A 21,149-nucleotide genomic window follows, 5' to 3' on the forward strand; every position below is an offset into this window, starting at 1 on the left:
CCGTGTACAATTGAAGAAGATTTGGGAACAATTCAGCCAGATGTCCTTACAAAAGTCAGTGGTTCCACTAACAGTTACATTTATGCAGTCATGGCAGGTGGAGGACTCAGTGTAGAACGCCACTGCTCTCCCTGGTCTCATGTTACCTTACAAAAAAAAAATCTGGTTACAATGAGTTTCACACAGTGAAACAGATTTTAAATTGGGAAAGAGTATGTGTATTGGATCAGTAATCAGCCCAATACCAGAATCAGTATAGGAAAAGGAGTTGGATCAGTGCATCCCTGTTTCCTAGTTCAAGACTGATCTATTTGGCCAATGAACAGAAAATAAACAAAAACTTTTGAAAAGCAGAAAATCATTTAAGTAATTTCTCAAGAAAAGAATGGCAAACAATCTGTTATCAGGTCTTCAATGATTTACTTCTTGTGTCTGCTTTATGAAATTGTAGGTTGAATATGTTTTAGTTCTGTACTGTTGGTCAGACAAAACAAACAATTTGAAGACAGTGACATGGGTTCAGGAGAATTGTAATGGGTATCGTTAACTGTTTCCTGTTCTGTTACTCTATAAGGTAAATGGTAAATTGGAAAAATAATGAAAAGATTAATAGATAATAACATAATCATTCATTGCAGCCCTACACTAAAGCTTTGCCAGTGGTATCACACCTTTGTGACAGTTGAATAGCACTTACTTAATTCTTTGTGAGGTCTTGCACTTAAGACTTTAATTGCACTTAAATGTCTTCAAGTGTTGTGATACTAAAATATTAGTTTTGATTATGAACAGCAGCCCAATGACTGTTGTTTGGCATAATGGCCAAGTTGCAATAAAGAGAGTTAGGCGATGGGTTTGTGATCTGGTCTGTGATCTTAATTGGTAGGATTGGCTGAGTGCCCCGCTGCCGAGCACAGGGGGAGACTGCACGTGACCAACTAATGCATTTATTCAGTGAAGAAGATCTCCATCAATTCAGCCGATGACGCACCATATGTTGTGTTTATCCTCCCTGCAAAGCCTACTGGTTCTGAAGATAGATCATTGGAAATTCATGGGTAATTCTTAAGAGTCAAGTATTCCTGAAATTGTGTCAAGATAAACAAAGGTGTTATTGACGTGTCAGAGACCAGGCAAAGACGCTGGTCTTTGGAAACTACCATACAGTTTTTGCAATAGTATTGTTCTTGAAGTTTCCCGTAAATACAGTACAGTGTTTCAAAATGAAGGACAACACATGAGTGTTTCATGTGTCATCTGCCTTGACAGTAGCAGCAGAACTTAGTTGATGACTCACTTTGTGGATTGTTTCCCAGATTAACCAGAGAGCAAGTTTAGGGAAGTTTTTTTAATGTTTTTTTTTCTCCCTTTTTTCCTTTTGCCAAGTTCAAACAAAGACACTGTAGCCAGCGGTGGTTTCTCTACAGAGATGTCATGTGTCATGTATGATATGTCATGGGTTTGCTTTGATGAGGTCATGGTGTGAATCATTGTTTGTTTAAAAGATCCTACTGTTTGACATAGACACATGCTCATACACGGTACATAGTTTCAGACATAACCCCAAAGTAGGAGTAACATTTATGTAAAAAATTATATTTTTCATTCATGGATCTACAAGAAAGATGGAGAGAATGATTCAGAGATAATTTGTTGATATGAAATGTGGCTTTCATTATATACAAAGCCAGGAAGATGACATGGTGGAACCGGATCTACAGCATGCATGTGCTCTTCATAGACAACAGTTTAGTCTGTGTGTGTGACAGAGACAGACAGAGATAGATAGAGAAATTGTATACTTATACTGTATGTATACAGACATTACTTGCATCTGAATGTGGGCCTGGTGTGTGTGTGTGTGTGTGTGTGTGTGTGTGTGTGTGTGTGTGTGTGTGTGTGTGTGTGTGTGTGTGTGTGTGTGTGTGTGTGCGCGCACACACAGAGGAGGGCATGTGCATGTGTGGAAAAGGTCCTCTGACATTCAGTGGTGTGAGGGTGTGACCAGATCAGGTGACCACATCTCTGAAATGATCAGTGATGACCTCACACTGCACATGCACAGAGGCATCAGGGACTTTCACCACCCTGCCACATCTTCACATCCTGGTCTGAAACACACACACAGACACTCGCGGGTGTACTACTGTACTTTTGAGGACTTTCCACACACTTACTCACTAACCCATTAAGTCTAAATCCTCAACATAATCATAATAATGCTAAACCCAAGTTTAACTTTCTGTTCTTTCTGCTCATAAGGATAGAAGTACAGGCACACTGTGACACACACATCACACCTACACAAGCACACATGGAAGTGCCAGCTGCCTGTGCCAGTCAATGACATCATCTGGCCCCAGGGTGGTATCTTTACAGCGGAGCCTTAAACTGAAAGATCAACTGCCAGAAGAGATCACTGCCTGTTGCAGCAGGTCCTCTATCAGGACTGTAGGTAGTATTAGGTGTTGTATGTTTTGGGATTGCCCAATCATAAAGCCAGTTTGTTGACAGATTGACATAATAAGCATGATAAAATGTGCCTATAAATCAAGCTAAATAATAAGTGCATGATATACAGTACATGTATAGTATTTTGTGTATTGTTATTTTGATGAGGTCTGACTCACAGTGCCATCTTGTGCCCTTAAAAGAAGATTTCACATTGATATGCATTTTATTTTCCACTCTCAGGCTCCACACAGCTCTGTATTTGCACTCTGAGCTTAAAAAACACAAGTTGAAGAGAGTTCTTACTATTTTCTGTGAGACATCCCAGAGAGGACACGCTAAGAGGGACCCGGACTGCGCTTCAGGAATGTTGGTCCATTTTTAGACTGTTTGTGCTGATGTTGTGTCACAGGCCAGTTCACACACAAACACACATACTGTCCCGCTCAGCACTGACCTTGTCAGTGGTCAGTAGCATTGCTGAGGTCAGGGGAAACCATGTTTCACTTTCTTACACAAGCACTTACGGTAGGCCGGGGGCCGTGTTTCCACAAATATGCCACAAATATGTTGCAAAGCTATCCGCCATCTACTGTATGTTTCATGGTGTGACTGTGTGTGTGCAGACTGTCCCTTCACAGGAGCATTGACACTCAGGCTAAGCCTTGACTGGCAGCCTTGTTTTTCTCCCACTCCTTTCATATTTTATAACACGGGGTCAGTTTGAAACATGCAGAGACTTTTTCTTTCCCAATACTTATATGCTTTCTCTTTCAGTCATATTTTTTCTTTTTTTTTTAAAAAAAAAATCACACAATTAACAAAAAAGTACACACTGTCCCACCAGCTTTCCTCCTCTCTGTCTCTTGCTTTGCTTACTATCTCTCTCTTGCCGTATTCCTCTGCAAGTGACAGGAGAAAACAAACATCTCCCTCTGTGACCACTCCTTGTTTATGTCCTGCAGTGATGCCAGCCCTCAGATCCTTTAAAGAAAGCTTGGGTGCAGCACGACTGTAGCATTTGGTCTGCCAGTGCCACCTTCTGTCCCTCTCTGCACCCTCCTCCTCCTTCTTATCCTTCTCTCTATATCGAATCCTACTCCTGCCTCAACTTTCTCCCTCATCCCTTTCTTGGGCTTCATTTCCTTTCTTCCTTTCCCCTTTCCCTCCCTCTTTTCGCCACTTCTTCATCTCTGTCTCCTTGGCCCCTCCTTTTTTCCCCTCTTTCTGCCAGGGGCATTCCTTGTTTACCTGCAGTGTGCATGCGTCAGAGAGCCTGGGCCAGTACAGTAGTAGTAGTGGTGCTGTAGCACTGCAGAGGGATGAAGGATATGTACTACTGCTGCAGTCTGACAGCCAGCCTCACGCTCCCCAGGGTCGTTGACCTCTAGCACTGCAGCAAACTCTATGCATATCATACATTGAGCAGGAGATGTAGCTTTATCACATAATTCAAGTATAGCTCCTGTCATACTATCTGTACTACCATTCATACAATTTATTAACTATAGAGGCTGCTTTATTTCTGTCACATGGAACACTTTCAAATGGGAAGAGGAGAAGAGTAATTTCATCCTCTTAGCTGCAACATTGATTGAATCTTTCATGTTTGCTATGGATTTTGTGTAAAATACTGTTTTTTGTAACACATCATCATAACATTACAAACCCCAAGAACCTCAAGAAAATGCTAATTTTTAAGTCCAGGGAGCAGCATACACAGAAGACACTGTATATCATACAGGAAGTAAGTTAAGCATTGCTAAATAACCTTTTGGTTTTGTTTTGCAAAACCTAAACATGTCATCCACTGCTTATCCAAAGGTGAGAGACAGATTGATTATTAATTCTATTTTTACTGCAGCACTTATTTTATGTTTTCACCCCGGTAGTAAAACTTTTTTTCACTGTGCAGCTGACTGACAGCACTGAAGTTTGTGCTGCACAGTATGTGTGTGTGTGTGTGTGTGTGTGTGTGTGTGTGTGTGTGTGTGTGTGTGTGTGTGTGTGTGTGTGTGTGTATTTGTGCTCTGCATGTATGTACAGTTAAAGGCTTGTAATCCTCAGGAGCTGAGATCAGGTTCCCAAATTAGATCTGATCCCATTAGGAGCATCAGCCAAAATTATCCAGGGTTATTAAAGATGGAGCGAGTATAGGGGATTTAAAGCAAAGAAAGAGAGACATGGAGATGAAAATCTAAGTAGAAACTGTGTGGACAGGTACAGACTAAAATAAGAAAACACGGTGAAAGGTAGTATTTTTATTTCTCATGCTCTCGCTCACACAGGGATGCTATAGACAGCTATCAGGCTCTCTCTACTAACTAGTGCTTTCTCAGTGGATTGTATCACTTGATATTTTGATATATGATACATATGTTAGCGTATACTGGGCCAGATGGTATTACATCATCTGTGTTTCTGACAAGCAATAATCTAGTGAACAGTTAAAACATCATCAATATATCTGGAGGATGAGAGAGTTTGTTGAAGTTACAATTGATGCTATAGATCAGAGTTTTTGCCTCAGCTTTTCATGCTTTAATCCCAGTTGGCGGAGCTAAGCCAGGCTTTACTAAACTGGAGTTTCCTTTATCCAGGCTTCAGAGACTGACCTTGTCCTGTCTAAATCACCTGCATGGCTGTCTGCCAAGGCACTCTGCTACAGCTGCTATGTAAGCAGAAACATAATCAGGCACACTTTATGCACACTGTGTCCCCCTCTCCAACAAATAGACACATGCACTCGCATTGTGAAAGGTACAGCGTAGCTGAGTATACCATAGGCTATCATCACCAGTGTGCCTGTCAGTGTACATAGTGATGAAGGGGTTGGAGATAGTGCAATTTTGCCTGGAAGCTAACAGCTATTCAAAGGCACATTTCCAATGAGAATGGTGTACTGTATGTTGAGGTAAACAACAAAATGAAATGCCCGCCTCCATCTTCTGTTTTTCCTCTACCACCTCCCGCCTCAGTTTTCTCTTCCTTCTTTTCTTTTTCATTTTCCTCTTGCATCCTTCTCCATCTCCATCTTTTCCTGCCCCACTACTCCGCTACCCCCACCCTCTCCCTGGATCCCTCCCTCCCGCTCACACTCCTTCCTCCTCCCTCTCCTCTCTTCTGTCCAGTGGCGGTTCAATGATGCAGTGATTCATAGCTGCAGTAGGCGCTGCCTGATGGTCATGTGACCAAAGCCTGCCTGACAACATGGGGAACAACACAGCCTGGCTGGTGTGTGCAGGCACATGCTCACACTCTCTAAATGCAAACACACACATACACAAACGGGCGCACTTTGTCACAAGAGCGCATGCTCGTATCCTCTCATCTTTCTCCCATTCTGATAAACAGCATCTCACTGATGCATTGATGAATGCCCACACCCTTCGCAATGTACCCAGCTTTTACGATTTTACTGACATTACTTCCCATTTCAACAAACAATCCTCTCAGCAGTATCTACACTGTAAATATTATAATCACAGTTGCACAGTGCAAAGCTCAGCCCTCATGTATTATTCATAATGCTGTGCTTTATCCTTATAACTTACTCTAGAATCACTTGTAGTTCCTCCTGTTTGCTGTTGCAGTGACTGGCATCGATAAAGTCAGTGTTTATTGCCATAACTCCTGCTGCTGTGTTTGTGAGTTCATTTTCTTTTCCTGGTTGCTGCTTCCTGGTGTATATTAGATCAGCCACGGGTTCGAACCCTGCAGTAGCTCGTGTGCACTTATTGTCCGAAAGTTTTATGGCAATGCACAACTTTGCTCAGTGCCTCTTTAAGGATCCGCTTTTCTGATGAAATATATATGTTTCATGTACTGTATGTGTGTGTGCCCCAAATGTGTGTTCAGAAATGCAAAGCTCAACATGTCAAATTGGATGTTTGTAATTCTAGTCATATTATCTAACTCTCTCTTCATTGTCAGTGGTGAATGCTTTAAATACTTTCCACACTAGGATCATTGACTTGTCTGTCTTCCTTGTTTGTCTGTGCAGGTAGAGCTGGGCAGGAAGCAGGAAGTGGTGGTATATGACCAGAGTTCCAAAGAGGTGGGTCATCTGTCCAAAGACGGCTTCGTGCACATTCTCATGGGAAAACTGGAGGGCACCTTTCACAAAGTCTCCCTGCTCACTGGTATGCAACAGCGTGTGTGTGTGTGTGTGTGTGTGTTATTTATTACCCGCTATCTATTGTACAGCGAGCAGGTGTACCTCACCTCATACCTCTGCTGCTGATCTGAGTTTAGTTTTTTGTCATGTCACAGTTCGGTCAGCAGGTGTCACTGATGAACACAACAAGTGCTTATCTCCTCAGTCACATAATACTAGTTCCTCATTTTTAACTGTCAGTGATCAGACCATCTGACTTTGTGGTGTCAGGTTCTCAGGTATAGGAGATATGAGTGAGAAAAGCAAGTATAAAAACATGCTTCTCTGATGATTCTTTGATGTTTAAGTTTTCCTGGACTCTCTCTCTTACTCCACATCGCGAAATAAAGCTGAAGCTTAACTTCCAATCCTCTGGCCTTATTTACCACAGTTATTATCCTGTCATAGTGTCCACTAAGCACACTAAGACTTATAATTGAGCCCCAGCAAGACTGTTAATAGCCTCATTGAGTTAATGACATCTCGATTGCTGTGGCTGAAGCTTTTGAAGGAACGACATTACACACATATACAGCAGCAGAGGCTTATGAATCCGTCCCAAATGTGTCAGCGCAGAAAGGAAAGTGTAATCTGCCTCAGTCAGGATTGGAAATGAGAAGGCAGTGGCATGCTACTCGGAGCAAATCTCTGCTCCGCTCTCCTCCCTGCATCCAAGCACCCCATTCTTCTCTTCCTCTCGCTTCTCTCCCTCCGCTGGGAGATTAGCGCTTTTTCATGAGTCATTCATTGATGCCGAGGATTGCCTCAAAGCACCCGGGCTCCACAATTAGTCACAGTCACAGAAATGTACTGAGCACATGCTTAGGCAGGGCACACCCGCACATTCTGTGTGCACACACACACAACCATGTTCGATATGGCACATGCACATATAGTCTGACTGCTTCTGAAATCCAGGATTTTCCTTCTCAGCTTTTTTAATCAGACATCATCTTAATGAAAGAGACCTTGTCAGCGATTCCCTCCTCTTCCTCTTTATCAGGCTCCTAAGCTCACTCTCGCTACGTTTCTTCAGGAAAAAAAGAGGAATCACACTTCCTCCATTTCTGTCCCCTCTTTTCTGCTGTTTCCACGACAACAGTGGCAGAGAATATTCCCCAGAAGGACTCAGCCAATGGCATTGGCTGTTGTTTGGGTGGTTGTATTATTGGGGTCAGTGGTGCTAGCAGCCAGCGTCTGTGCATACTTGATGTATGCGTGTATGTGGGTGGGCAGATGGAGGGTGCTGCGTGTACAAGTCTGCATGCATGCATTCATGCCCGCATGCATTCGCACGTGATGACATCATGTGGATGAGTGCTGCATTATCTGTTTGTGTATCAAATGAAGGTGCAGAGTTCGATGAGAGTTTGAGAGATGAGAGGATGAGAGGAACTTTTGCACAGTGCTTGTTAAAATAAACACTTTACAATCAACAACAGCAAAGAGTCTGTGGTCTAAAAGGGATATTTCTTTCTATTTGGGATCCATGACATTTGCTGTGTGTGTGTGTGTGTGTGTGTGTGTGTGTGTGTGTGTGTGTGTGTGTGTTTGTGTGTTTGTGTGTGTGTGTGTGTGTGTGTGTGTGTGTGTGTGTGTGTGTGAAGAAGCTGGGGCCAACCCCAGTCAGCTGACAGCAGTGAGTCAAGCACCACGCAGGCTCAGAGGTCAGGGGTCATGTTGTGCCAGCTTCATTCACCAGCCACCTCAAGTGTACAAGGACAGTATTTTTGAAATATGCGAAATAAGTTTCACTGCTGAAACTATTCACATGAAGTCAAATAAAGCTTCTCAAATGTGAGGATTTGCTGCTTTTCTCTCTTTTTTTTAAAATCTTTGGATACACTTGTTCGGAAAACACAAGTCATTTGAAGATGTCTCCTTGTATGTTTCACTGTTCTCTGAAGTTTTATAAGCTAAAGCATAATCAACAACAAAAATGATAAGTAGTAGCAGCCATAGTCTTCCTTCCTTCTTTGTCTTTCCTCTCGTTCCTGACTCTGTTTGGCTTTACTGCCTTCTCTCACATTCTCAAAGATTCAAAGTACTTTAAAACAAAAAAAAGTAAATCTCTCTTTTCTCTTCCCTTCATCCTCTGCCTTTTTCTTCCCCCGCCTCCTTCTCTTTCACGTCTCCCCCTGCCCCTCCGGCGAACCCCTGATTTATGATGCTAATAATTCCCGCAATGACTTCATACCTGACTGACGACTTATTTTCAACCTCACGTATTCAGGCCACACACGCATACGCAAACAGTGCTCACCGTGCAAATCAAGGGAGGGTTAATGTGGGTGGGAGGGGAAAGGGAGGAGGGTCAGATAGAGAGATGAAAAGAAGAGAATCCTTAAATGGGATGGACAGGGTTGAATAAAAGAATAATTACTAAGCTTGCTGTCTGGGAGGAAGAGGATTTTCTGCCAGAGGTTTGCCAAAGGGAGATTAGAGCAGGCACATTTTTGCAGAGACATATGTATGTGTATATTTTTCATATTTTAATGCTAATTTTTGATGACTTAAACGTTCCATAACCAAAGGAATTAATAGAAGCTAAAAAGGGATATTGCCAAATAATCTGCATGAATGACATGTTACACAACCTAATTGCATGTACTGGGAACGTATTGATCTAAAAACAATCGGTGACTCCGCTTAGGTTTCTCTCCATTCACTAAATAATCAATAACTCTGGCTCAGAGAGCACACCACTTCCCACATGTGGATGATGTTATGGAAGCAGGCCATGTCCCAAAAGAGCCATTGTTTTTGTGAATGAGATAAGTAATCCAGGTAGCGAATGACTCTCATCCTTTGTTAGTTAGAAATATGTATTCACACAGGATGTGGCTGTAGTGGCAGTTGGAAAATGTTCATGTGTGTGCATGGGTTTCCCGTACGCTTGTGTACATGCGTACGTGTGCGTTATTACTTCATCGACTGTGTGAAAGTGTTTGTGAGAAACATGTCTCTCTGAGGACAGCCATATTTTTACCACAATGATGATCTCATCGAGATGGAGCTCAGGCTGATGTGTTTTGCCTTTTTGAGAGTTGTGACTGTGTATGTGTGTGTGCGTGTGTGTATCTGTGTGTGTGTGTGTGTGTGTGTGTGTGTGTGTGTGTGTGTGTGTTGTAGAGGAGGAGAACATGACTTGGTTGGAGCCAGCTGCCTCCCCAGTGGGTCTAAAGTTTGCGTGTTTCCCACCAATCTGCAGCACACAGCCAAACCAAAGGCAAGACTGCCTGCCAGTGTGTAGCTAGGTGGTAAGTCAGCTGATGCCAAATGCGTAGCTGCATCATGCGTCACATCGGTGCTGATGTAGGCCCGCCAGGTTGAAGCGTTTTGATGTTGGCATCTGAAGCTCATGTTCTAGTTTTAGCAGAAGCTGCGGTGACAGAATAGAAAGAGAAGAATTTAAAAGGGAAAAGAAGACAGCAACAAAAGTGAGAAGATGAAACAAGATTGATAATGGTTTCAAGAGGAAGAGGGTGATAAAAATATCAGTTTTCTATTCATAGCACAAAGGTTTTGTTAAAGCACTGTGAAAACTGACAACTAGAAATTCGAACAACAGAAAAATAGAACAAATGCAAAAAAAAAAAACAGTTTAAAAGGTCTGGCAGGAAACAGAGAGTTAGGTCATGAAAGAGGAAATGAGGGTGGAGAAGCTGGGACGCAGGTTTGCAGGTGTGTATTTCATCCATATAACGTGTGTGTATGTGTGTGTGTGTGTATGTGCGTGTGGAGTTTGCAGATGTGCAAGACTGCACCTAATCTTTCCCAGCACCATCTGCCAGTGTTTTTTGCAGGATTACTAAAGCGTCACACCACTGGGTCAAAGAGACAGAACGAAAGGAGAGAAAAGGGTCACACAAGGAAATCTGACAGAGATGAGGGATGAAGGCACGTGCCGGATGAGTCTAGATTCTCTACACTGGGTCAATTGACAGAAAAGTAATGAACAAGTCATCCACCAGTCAAGGTGATATGTCCACATTGGATAGTTTGGTAGGAATGTATTTTTGACCTCTGACCTCTGAAGCAGCTAAACAGGCTCAGTGAGACTTGAGCTGTCACATTCTTTACTACATACTTAGTCTAACCAAGTTTTAAATATGTTGTGCATTCACACTGAAAAAGTGACTAATTAAGTATACTCAATGAATCATACTTGTTAAATTCTCTTGATTTTTTAGTGTCACAGTCGGAAGGAATCATTTTATTATTTTATAGACAGAAACAAAAAGTGAAGTATATCTTTTGCTTTCTCTTTTACAAGTTTAATTGGCAGTATCTTTCCAAAGTTTCAGTTTGATGGATCAGTCATTTCCTGTATATTAACTGAACTGTAGACTAGAAACATTAATATGTTGCACAGACTGTAGTATTAGTATGTAATATGGAACTGGGACACAGTTCTTCTACAGGTTAGCATGCTGACTCCCACGCTGTCAACCAGCCAGCTCAGTGCAAAAAGCATACATGACAAGACACGGCGATGACATACTGATGAGAGGTATTAGGAGATGAAAGGTGCCTCTTTCTCATTTTCTTTTGCTCTCTCTCTTTCTCTCACACACACTCAAAAAACACACATACACACACACAGGAGCTGCTGTGTGCCCTGGGGCTTTGATGAGATCAGGTTAGGGTGTGACAGCACATACAGAGGTACAAAGGTCAATTCAGTTTTGTGTCATTCTTCTGTGCTGTTATACAACAGGGCGGCAGCTTCTGTGTGTGTGTATGTGTGTGTGCGTGTGTGTGTGTATGTGTGTGTGCATGTGTGTGCATGCGAGCATCAGAGTGAAGCTGAAGAGGTGAGGTAATCGTGGGAGGCCGAATCTCACAATGCAGCCGTTCACAGAGACATTCCAATGAGCTACATAAGGAGGTCTGTTTGTGTCCATGTGTGTTTACGTGTGTGTCTGCATGAATATGTGCATATGAAGTAGTGCGTGCGTGTGCGTCTATGAGGCAGCGTTTGAGAGTGCATGTGTGAGAAAAAGAAAAAGACAAAACAGGAGGAGAGCTATTGAGGAGATGAGGTAATAGTCCTTATTGCATCCTGAATGTGTGTGCAAGTGCTCACTTTGGCTGCATTTATGTGCGTTCGTGTGTGTGCATGCGTGTGTGGTCGGAGAACTCATTAAGCAAGACAGGCCGTCATGCTGACCTGTGCTGTGTTCTTTCGCCTCCTCAGTGCTGGAAGGTTTTCTTTATGGTTTCTTCTCCTTCTGGATACCAGCAGGAAGTCTCCACTTCCTCTGAATCAGCCTGAGGGGAGAAACCCCACTAAAATCTCTGCCCTAACGAATACACGCACATGCATGCACACTTGCAGAGTGGTAAATTCTGTTTGGGATGCTCCGACACACGCATCACTGATTTTAACGTGATTAGAAATGTGCTGATTGCATAACAATCATCGTGTTGTTGCTATTATCAAACATTTTCACGGAAAGCTTTTACATTTGCGTGGTAGCCCAAAGGTGCTGCCTGCATTTTTGCATCTTGTGACGCTGCCAACAGCTCCATCTCAAGTCCTTTTAGGGCTGCACCATTTGACATAAATACCTCTGTGATGGAGCTCAGATGGACTGAATCGATAAGTGACAATTATTTACCACTATGTGCCTCTAGGTGTGTTTTGATTGGCCACAGTGCAGGTCAGAGAGGTTGCACATTTCTTTTGTTGTTTGTCCCTTGCGCCATCCTTCATCTTTCCTCTTTCCTCCCACTCACCGCTCACCTCTCTCTCTTAACCTCCTAACCTGCCCTTTCTGCACCTCCTTGCCCCTTTCTCCCCCCTCCGCCCCCCCCCCCCTTCCATCTGACCCCTCTCCATTACGCCGTGGGGAGCTCCAGCAGATCAATGATTTCATTGAGAAGGAGCCAGTGGTGCCATTAGGAGGTGAGCTCACCTTCCCCGGGGAGATCTGACACATTATTCTCAATGACCTCGCCTCCCTCTTCATCCCTCCTTCCATCACTCCTTCAAGCCCCTTTACCTTCCCCCTATTTCTTCCTCTCTTTCCCCTCCTCCCTCCTCTCTTCTGTTTCACGGTGCTGAGAACAGAGCTCTATTTTTAGGCCCAGACTCCTGCGGTTGTCACATCTGGCGCCAGTGGCCTCGGTGCTCTCACCCTGACCCGTAGATACACAAAAACACACAAGGGCTCGCACATATACACCGGCCCCACCCCAGTCAGCACCAAGGGAGCTCAAAGGTCAAAGAAAATGGCCTACAAAAATATCTATGACATCACCTACCTACTCTGAAAAGTGTTACAGACCCTGAGAAGCCTCGGAGCTGCATGTTGACATAATGCTCTGTTTTCTGCAACAGTCACTCTGCAGGTATGTAATGAGCTCCTTTTTTAGGCTCACACCTTGATGAGGTATTGTGATCAAATGCTTAAGTTGCACACACACTCAAAGCAAGCAAGCCAGAAAATGCATGCACATATTGACAGACTCACACACACACACACACGGTATGGTAACAGGGCCCAGAGGAGGCCTGTACCGAGTTGAGTTTTATGTAACAATGTCCTGTTTCTGCCAGCGTTCTCACCCCCTCCCTCATCTGTCTCATTGGCCTCACATGATGAGCTTGATGTCATTTTCCCCTTCTTTCCCTCAAAACCCGGAGAACAAAAACAGGCCAGCATGTGTGTGTGTCTGCGTGCACGGTGTGCTCTGTGTGTGTGTGTGTGTGTGTGTGTGTGTGTGTGTGTGTTTATGCGTCTGTGTGTGTGTTTATGTGAGCCTTTGCCAAATGTTTCCACCATGACGTGATCTCACTGCTCTGCTTGCCTCCTGCTCCTCTTCCCCTTCTCCTCCATCACTCACAGTCCCTCGCTGGCTCGAAGGGGCCACACACACGCACACACAAGCACGCACTTGCACGCACACACCGACAAAGTGAAACACAGTCGTACATATATACTCTAGCATGCAACGGAAGAGAATGACATTTTCTATAAGATGCACACATAGGAGATATGCATGAATTCCAAGTATTGCGGATAAAGATCAGAGCTGAGAGACACGCATACAACACTTAAATGTGCTTTAAGGCATTAATGACTACCATTCCTGCTCATTTCTTATTGCATACATACAGAATAAACATGTACTATTATGTCCTCGAACTCATGAAATCCATGTAAAATCTTGAAATGGTCTTAATCGCCATTTAGTGGAACATAGTACACACAACGTGTTGCATATTTGTTAAAAAATGCTGGTATGTGACCACGTTTCTTTAGTAGTTTTTAAGCTTTGAATGTTTCACATAGTGTTTAGACATAATGTTTTTATTTTTATATTGTCATAATTAAGCAAATAAACCAACTTAATATGAAAAATGTAATGATTCAGAAAAGGCAGATTCAATGTGGCGAAGTTCATAATTTAAGAGACGTGTTCGATATTTCAGTTTGTTTCAGAATACAAAGTGAAACAAAAGTCGTGTCTTTTTGTGTGGAATGAGCATCTGTAAAGCATGCCCATAAAATATCAAAAAGAACCATTAAATTAAATTAGACATAGAGACATGCACAATAACCTTTGCTCTCTTTTCTTCTGAGACACATGTTTTATAATAAGTAAAACTTGTGGAGAAATCCTGTGGGGCAATGCTTGTACCACAGTGCCCTAAATACTTCAACCATAGTTGTTTAAGCTGCTTTGTGTATACAGTCCATTCATAGTGCATACCTTCTGGCTCCTGCTGCATTTGAAATCTATCTGGAGGCCTTTTGAACATCCCAACCCACCCTTGTCACGCATTCATCCAGCATGGAATAAAAATAGTTTGTTTAAACTGTTACCTAGGCAGTGTCAACACATCAGGTCAACAGGAGCTGAAGTTGAACAGCATGCTAACCCGGGCCGGTTTCTCCACACTACGCCCCCGTCAGCACCTCATAACTCGAACTTCACCGTGAATTTGGGCCAAGTGCTCGGTAGTTTAGTAGCTGCGCCATCAGTTTACCACTGCAGCGTTCAGCCTGATGACTCTGACACACATGTGGAGTGGAAATTTCCAAAGGCCCAAGAAAAGGGAAAGGAGTAGCTTACAATTAGGCTAATTTATCCTACCCGGAGCTGGCCTGCATCCACCAGATTCCATTCATGCTCAGACTGCCCACTGCCGCTCCTGTCATGCCGTCATACCTTGGAAACAATGGTGGATTCCTGTTTATCACCGTGCCGTCTTTGATGCACTTTATCTCTGGAATGCCACAGCGCTGCTTCCTTATTTACTGATTTTGGTTACCTGTTGTTTTTTTTTTCAGTTTTTTTAATCAGACTACACCATCCGCCATGAAGATGAGGTTGTATTTCTTGGCAGCATTTTGCAGTGTGTTACTGTATGAGAAAATCTATTTTAATGTCCTGTTTGCTAATTATTTTCCAAAAAAAGACAGGGGATTTTCTTTTCCAGGCTCATTGGCAGAGGAGTAGACTGGTTGCCTGTAGCAGAGCAGAGAGTTTGATTCCTCAGTGGTTTAACACTTTTCCTGGTATGTACACAGACTTGTAACAGAGCTCTTATTACCGTAAATACATGCTGACCACACACAAACTTTTGGGCTGAACCTCTGGGGCCGCCACTGTTTCCTGATAAAAGCGGGAGATTTTCCATCGCCACAGCAACAGGCTAATTTTGGAGTTCCAGGCAGGCCCGAGGTTCCAGAGTAAGGAATGCGGCAGTTTGTGATCATTCCCTATCCTCCTGATATCTTCCCCCTCTGCAACACACATAAACACACTGGCAGTCGCTCATACACAAGCACACACATGCATAGATGAAGAAGGCAGCCCACAGAGAGGCCACTTCCCCTTCTGTTGTGTAACTATTTCCTGTTTCTGATAAAGTGACATCAGGGCTCCTCAGGGTGAAAGAGGGAGACGCCTAGAGAACTCGGCATGTATGTATACATATGCATGTCGTGAACGTGTGTTTGTGAGTTTATATTTTAACAGCTTTTATTCATTTACAAAACCAAAAAAAAAATGCTCAGAAGTGGCACCATCAGCACTGAAAGTCATTTAAAAGCATCATGAAGGCGTTGGCAGGGTGCACACAGAAACAGCTTGCCCAGTTCCTCTCACGGCATCGCGTCATTTCTTCTCTATTGTTCTTCTGTAGCTGGCGGAATGATGTCACTGCTGAGTTGTGGATGTGACACATTCACACACACACACACACACACACACACACACACACACACACACACACAGTCTCCAGGGCCTGTAATGGCAGGAAAGCCAACCCTGACCGCGGTCGTTGAGATAGCCGCTGTCACCATGTCCTGTACACCCAGATACAGTCTCCAGGGTCTAACGCCTTACTTCTGCTGCACGGCAGTGTATGTGAGAGGACACTGCAGAATGACCACAGCTGAGCTGAGCAATCGTGTTCATTATTTTAGGAATTAATGTGCAGAGTGTATCTTGTTTTGTTTTGGTTTTTAATGTACATAAGATTTTTCTCCAAAATGTGTTCCATAAACTTAGATTTTTAGTTTTCTTTAGTTTATTTAAATAGCAGTTTTTGTAACTACACCAGGAAAATTTTATCTCACTGGAACACAAGTAGAAATAGTACGTTTCCATTTCTGTTTCGAAAAAAAAATAGAACATAATTCTTTCCTCAAGCAGTGATATGCACTTGAGGTCACGCTGGTACAGTCTGAGACTGTCTGAGCTAACCGTGAGACAGGTAGATAAGATACTGGTAGACACTGAGGAGTGTGTGTGTGTATGTGTGTGTGTGTGTGTGTAACCAGCAGAGCACCAGATGGTATGGCTTCCAGCACTGTTGTGAGGACAGTGTGTCTGTCAACCTGCCCGCTGTGCTGATAGGAGCTAATTAACACTGAACTGATCTGAGACCTGCCTGTCAGTCTGTATGTTGCAGCGGCACAAGCTCATTAAAACCGAACTGATCTGCTGTCAGCTCCTCTCTGTCGGAGCGATGCAGTTATTACACTGCCACCACGTGTGTGCCAGACTGTTCTACATGCGAGATGTACAGTGAGGGAGGTGAGCTGTACTTCCAGTGTGTTATTGCCTTTAAGTGCTGCAAGGAAACCCTGTGCATCCCAGCTCAGGCCATTAGCATTTAGAATGAAACAACCATCCGTTATGCTCAAGTGAACCTACGTAGACAAACTCACCACTGGGGAAATCAGGCCAGGGTGGAATGTGCACTCTATTTGTTATACACACACACACACACATCTTTTCATTCCTGCAGACTGATATGAATGGGTCCTGCACATACGGTGTTTAGCCTTTCTTCTCACTCTCATGCACACATACATGCATTAGTCATCTATATACAACCCTAGAAAACAGCTGTGAGCCATCTCACTCTTGGCTAAAATTAACACTTCACTTCACTTTATATGCTCACACTTTTACACAAAGTGAATGCAAAGGCTTTCTATGCATGCAAACATACTGTAAGCACATGCCTGCGGTGGCATTTCATGTTGAGGCTTAACAGCCCCCCTTTTTTCTCCACGCAAGCACACACACACACACACTCACAAGCACACACCGCTGAACATCTCCAACTGGGATTTTTAAGTAGTTCATCTGGTTTATGAGGGCCCGTCTGGTCCTGAAAGCCCCCCTTGGTGTGTTTGATAGCTTACCATCTTCTGTCTTTGTGTGTTTGTGTGTGTGTGTGTGTGTGTCTTTGTATATGTGCTTGCACAAGTGTATATATATCTGTGTGTGTGTAAACTCATTTCTTTCCAGTGAGACAGATTTACTGGTGCAGTAGCCCCGGGTGTTGAGCTCCTCCAGGGGGTTAAGTTGTTTGGAGGGCAGGGGGTCTGCTGCATGACTGATGCGAGAAGGCCTCCCTCCAGGCTGCACAGATAGAGATGAAACTACCTCATGCATGAGCACGCACACATGACCAAGTAGTTCATCAGGGCCTCTTCTGGTAATCTCATACACCCTACGACTGCCTGCTCTCCTCGTCTAAAGAAGCACTTTCCTCCATCCTCCTCTGGTTTCCTCTTTACCTCAACCTTTTTTTGATGTTATCATTCCCTCTCAAAGCTCCCATTATCTGTCTGAAAACAAGTGTTCAGGGGAGGAAGGGAGTTCTGTTAGAGGTAGGTGAAAAGGCACATAGATTAAGAGAAGATATTGACACAGACACACATACACACTAGAGATGAGAATAGTAATTTTCAATATCAATATATCAATAAGATAACTGGAACTTGGTACTGAAAGAAAATTACTACTTTTTTCAATTCTTAGTTTGGAGAAATAAAAATGTTTAAACCATTTATTTTATTGCTTTAACAAAATATGCTCAATTCTGCTCAATGCATCAGTGTTCGATAAAGATATACAATGCAGGATTTGTCGGTTGGTGTTTGTAAACACATAGCATTCAAAGTTGGCTCCTCATCCACGGTTCAACGACTGAGCCAGAGAGCTAGAGAGTAAATGTGGAGAGGGAGCGGGGTGGCAAGAACAAAGCCATGAATCAGAGAAATAAAACATTATTTTCTGATCCATGACACAGAGACAGCGAGCAGAGCGGAGCAGAGGAGAGACACAGAGACAGCGATGTAACCTGGTCGCAATGCTACGAGTCCCAACCTCACACTGGCGCGCTGTTATTGGCTGGGGGCTACACACCCGCTGCCCAAAGGTTGACACCCAGAAGCGTCCCAAACACAGCAAAATAATAAAATATAGGCAGAGGGCAAAGTCTCTGCAAATAAATACACCACCACACACTGTGACTAGACTTTTGTATGAGTCTATACATTTAGGAAAATCCTGCATATTGTGCCTTTAAATAAGATATAATCTAAAGTTTAAAAAGTTTCCTGATTTAGATCAGAAAATAGATTATAAAAGAATAAATTAACAAGAATCTGACCATACATTTAAACTTTTCAATACTTTTTAGGTTTAATATCCAGCCCAAACACACACACACGTGCGCACACAAACACAGGCATACTCAATTACCTACTGCACCACTACCCCCTGCGAGATGACCATATCATTTCAGCTGCCATCTCCTTACGGATTCAAACACCCCCCCCCATCCCTTCCAATACCCCCACCCACCTAATCTAGCACCTCCCCCACCCTCAATTGCTCCATCCCTCCATCTATCCTCCCCTCTCTCTCCCCTGGTGACTACCTCACCCCCCAGGCATGGCAGCTGTGTTCTCCTGTAGGCATTACATCACTGCAAGAGCAGCCTTGTTACTGATCCCCTGACAACCGGCACTATCAACACACACACACACACACACACACACACGCACACACACCCCAATATACATGCACATCCGGAGATAAATACACACACATATGCATGCACATATAGAGACACACACTCATGCATATGCCCATATGCACAAGTGTGTGCATATGGGTCTCACACCTTGCTCCGTTCATCCTATTCACACATGGTTGCAACACACACTCGCTCACACACATGGCTTCGCACACACATACACATACAAAGATGAACTCACAAACACATTAACTCACAGTCTTTATCACCCTAACGTACCCTATCCGGAGAATGACGTTTCTCCTTCCCATGATATCCTGACAGATGATCCGCGGTGTAGGATGACACTCCTGTCGCTGCCTGTCTCACTGGGGAGGGAAGGGGGAGACAGACGCTGAAGACATATATTAAACACATTAAAAAAAATTATGATGTTAGTACAAACTCGCATGGAAGATTTTCACACAGAATATGAAACCAAATGGGTGTTTGTTATGGTTTGCATTGGTCATTTTAGACTAAGTCATTTAAGAAGTTTTATACATTTTTACATGTAGCAGTTTACTCAAAGTATTTTTCAAATCATGCCTACATTGTGGCCATTAAAACTGAAACATATAGTGTTTTATAACAGAAGTTGCTCTTACTCAGAAAGTGTTTGTGTTGATCAGGTTTGTCGAGCCGCACCTGTCAAGACATGTCAGTTTTATTTACTAAGCCCAAAATCACAAACGGTTTTGCCTCAGAGGATTTTACAATCTAAACATACTACTATCTGTAGAAACTAATAAAACCCTCAATCATGTAATCACTTTATTAACTGTCACAACAAACATATGACAAAGTACCAAAGTTAAAATGATGTAAATATAAGTTAAAATATGAATTAGAATATATTCAACAGAAAATAAAGAGGGGGGACCATCAGGAAGGGACAGACAAGCATGCTATAGGGACAAACAAAATTAGAATATTATGTTAATAATATATACAACATATATTATATAAAATGTAAGAAGCTAAAGAGTTTTCAGCAAAGTGTTTAGAGTGAAGAGTATGGATCGGTGAGAAGATAAGAAGCAACTTCCAGGTCACACCTGTCAGCTGCCACTGTCATTACTTCAACCTAGAATATATTTGGATTCATAATTCCTGTGTGACAACTTCACAAACATGAAACTAGATGTCTGGCTACAAGGTGAATGTACAAACTTATCCTTACTTATCCTTCTCTTGTTTTCTCTACAGCTCTCATGTGCAGATAAAGTCTTTCTTACATAACTGAACCAACATCTAACAGCCTTAACTCTCATTGTTTATTCTATTCTCTGTTTGCACCGTTCACAACACACCTTGTGGTTTCCAGTCCGGAAAGACTGTGCCATGTTGTTCTGCTTTCCAAGGCCCCTTTGGCCTTTACACACCTTCTCTCTTTCTGTCGTGCACCACTATCTCATACTCATCTCTACATCTCTCCTTGTCTGTTTAGGCTGGTCTCTATGTGTGTGTGTGTGTGTGTGTGTAAACTGTGCGTTGTCCCAGTAACAAACCCTCTACCATAAAAGCACGCTCTAAATCTAAGAGATGTCAGAGGAGGGGGTGCCCAGAGTGACTGTCCCACCTATTTCTGTCACAGCAGAGCACACATGTGCAGTCAATAAAAAGGCCTGGCTGTCATTTATAGCGTCTTGGCTGTAATCCTCTAATTAACACACCTACTATTCTGGGTCTTGTCACCCTGCTGAGGACTAGGGGAGGAGTAGAGGGGGTATAAAGAGAACGAGGGTGGTTTGGGGGGGGCATGGTTTTGCTTTAGGAACTTAAATCAGTTTGACCATTAAAAACATCAGCGGCTACTTTGTTTTGTTGCTGTTGGCTTCCACCTCTGTGGTTTTTTCGCAGGTGTTAGGAAGTCCTATGTTTCAAAGCTGGTTTATGACTTCGAGCCACACAGACAGAACAACCGAAACGAGGTGTGGATTCAAACGTTGGTGACGATTGGTGTGTTTGAAGTGTAGTGACCCCAGTTGACCACTGTGGAGTGCCACACCTGCTCCAACCAGCTGCAGATGAGGAACAAAGTGTGAGTTTGTGAGTGTGTGTGTGTGTGTGTGTGCTAGTGATCATGATTCATGTGTGTGTCTGTAAACGTGTATTACGATGGGCGTGTGTGCAGCTTTGTGCAGTTTGTGTGTGTTTGTTTCACGGTCCCTCACAAAACCAATGTCTGCATTTTTTACAAAG

General features: G+C 43.1%; 1 protein-coding gene across 2 annotated transcripts in view; it reads left to right on the forward strand.

The window, feature by feature from the left end:
* The window catches only part of dusp8a (dual specificity phosphatase 8a), a 44,889-nt gene that overhangs the window by 11,592 nt on the left and 12,148 nt on the right, over positions 1 to 21,149 (forward strand). For both annotated transcript variants that reach the window (XM_042412416.1, XM_042412417.1), the window contains exon 3: positions 6,455 to 6,593. In XM_042412416.1, coding sequence (XP_042268350.1) covers positions 6,455 to 6,593 — 139 coding nt within the window. The remainder of the gene's footprint in view (positions 1 to 6,454; positions 6,594 to 21,149) is intronic.

The sequence above is a fragment of the Thunnus maccoyii genome, chromosome 5 (assembly GCF_910596095.1).
Source record: "Thunnus maccoyii chromosome 5, fThuMac1.1, whole genome shotgun sequence".
Lineage (NCBI taxonomy): Eukaryota > Metazoa > Chordata > Actinopteri > Scombriformes > Scombridae > Thunnus > Thunnus maccoyii.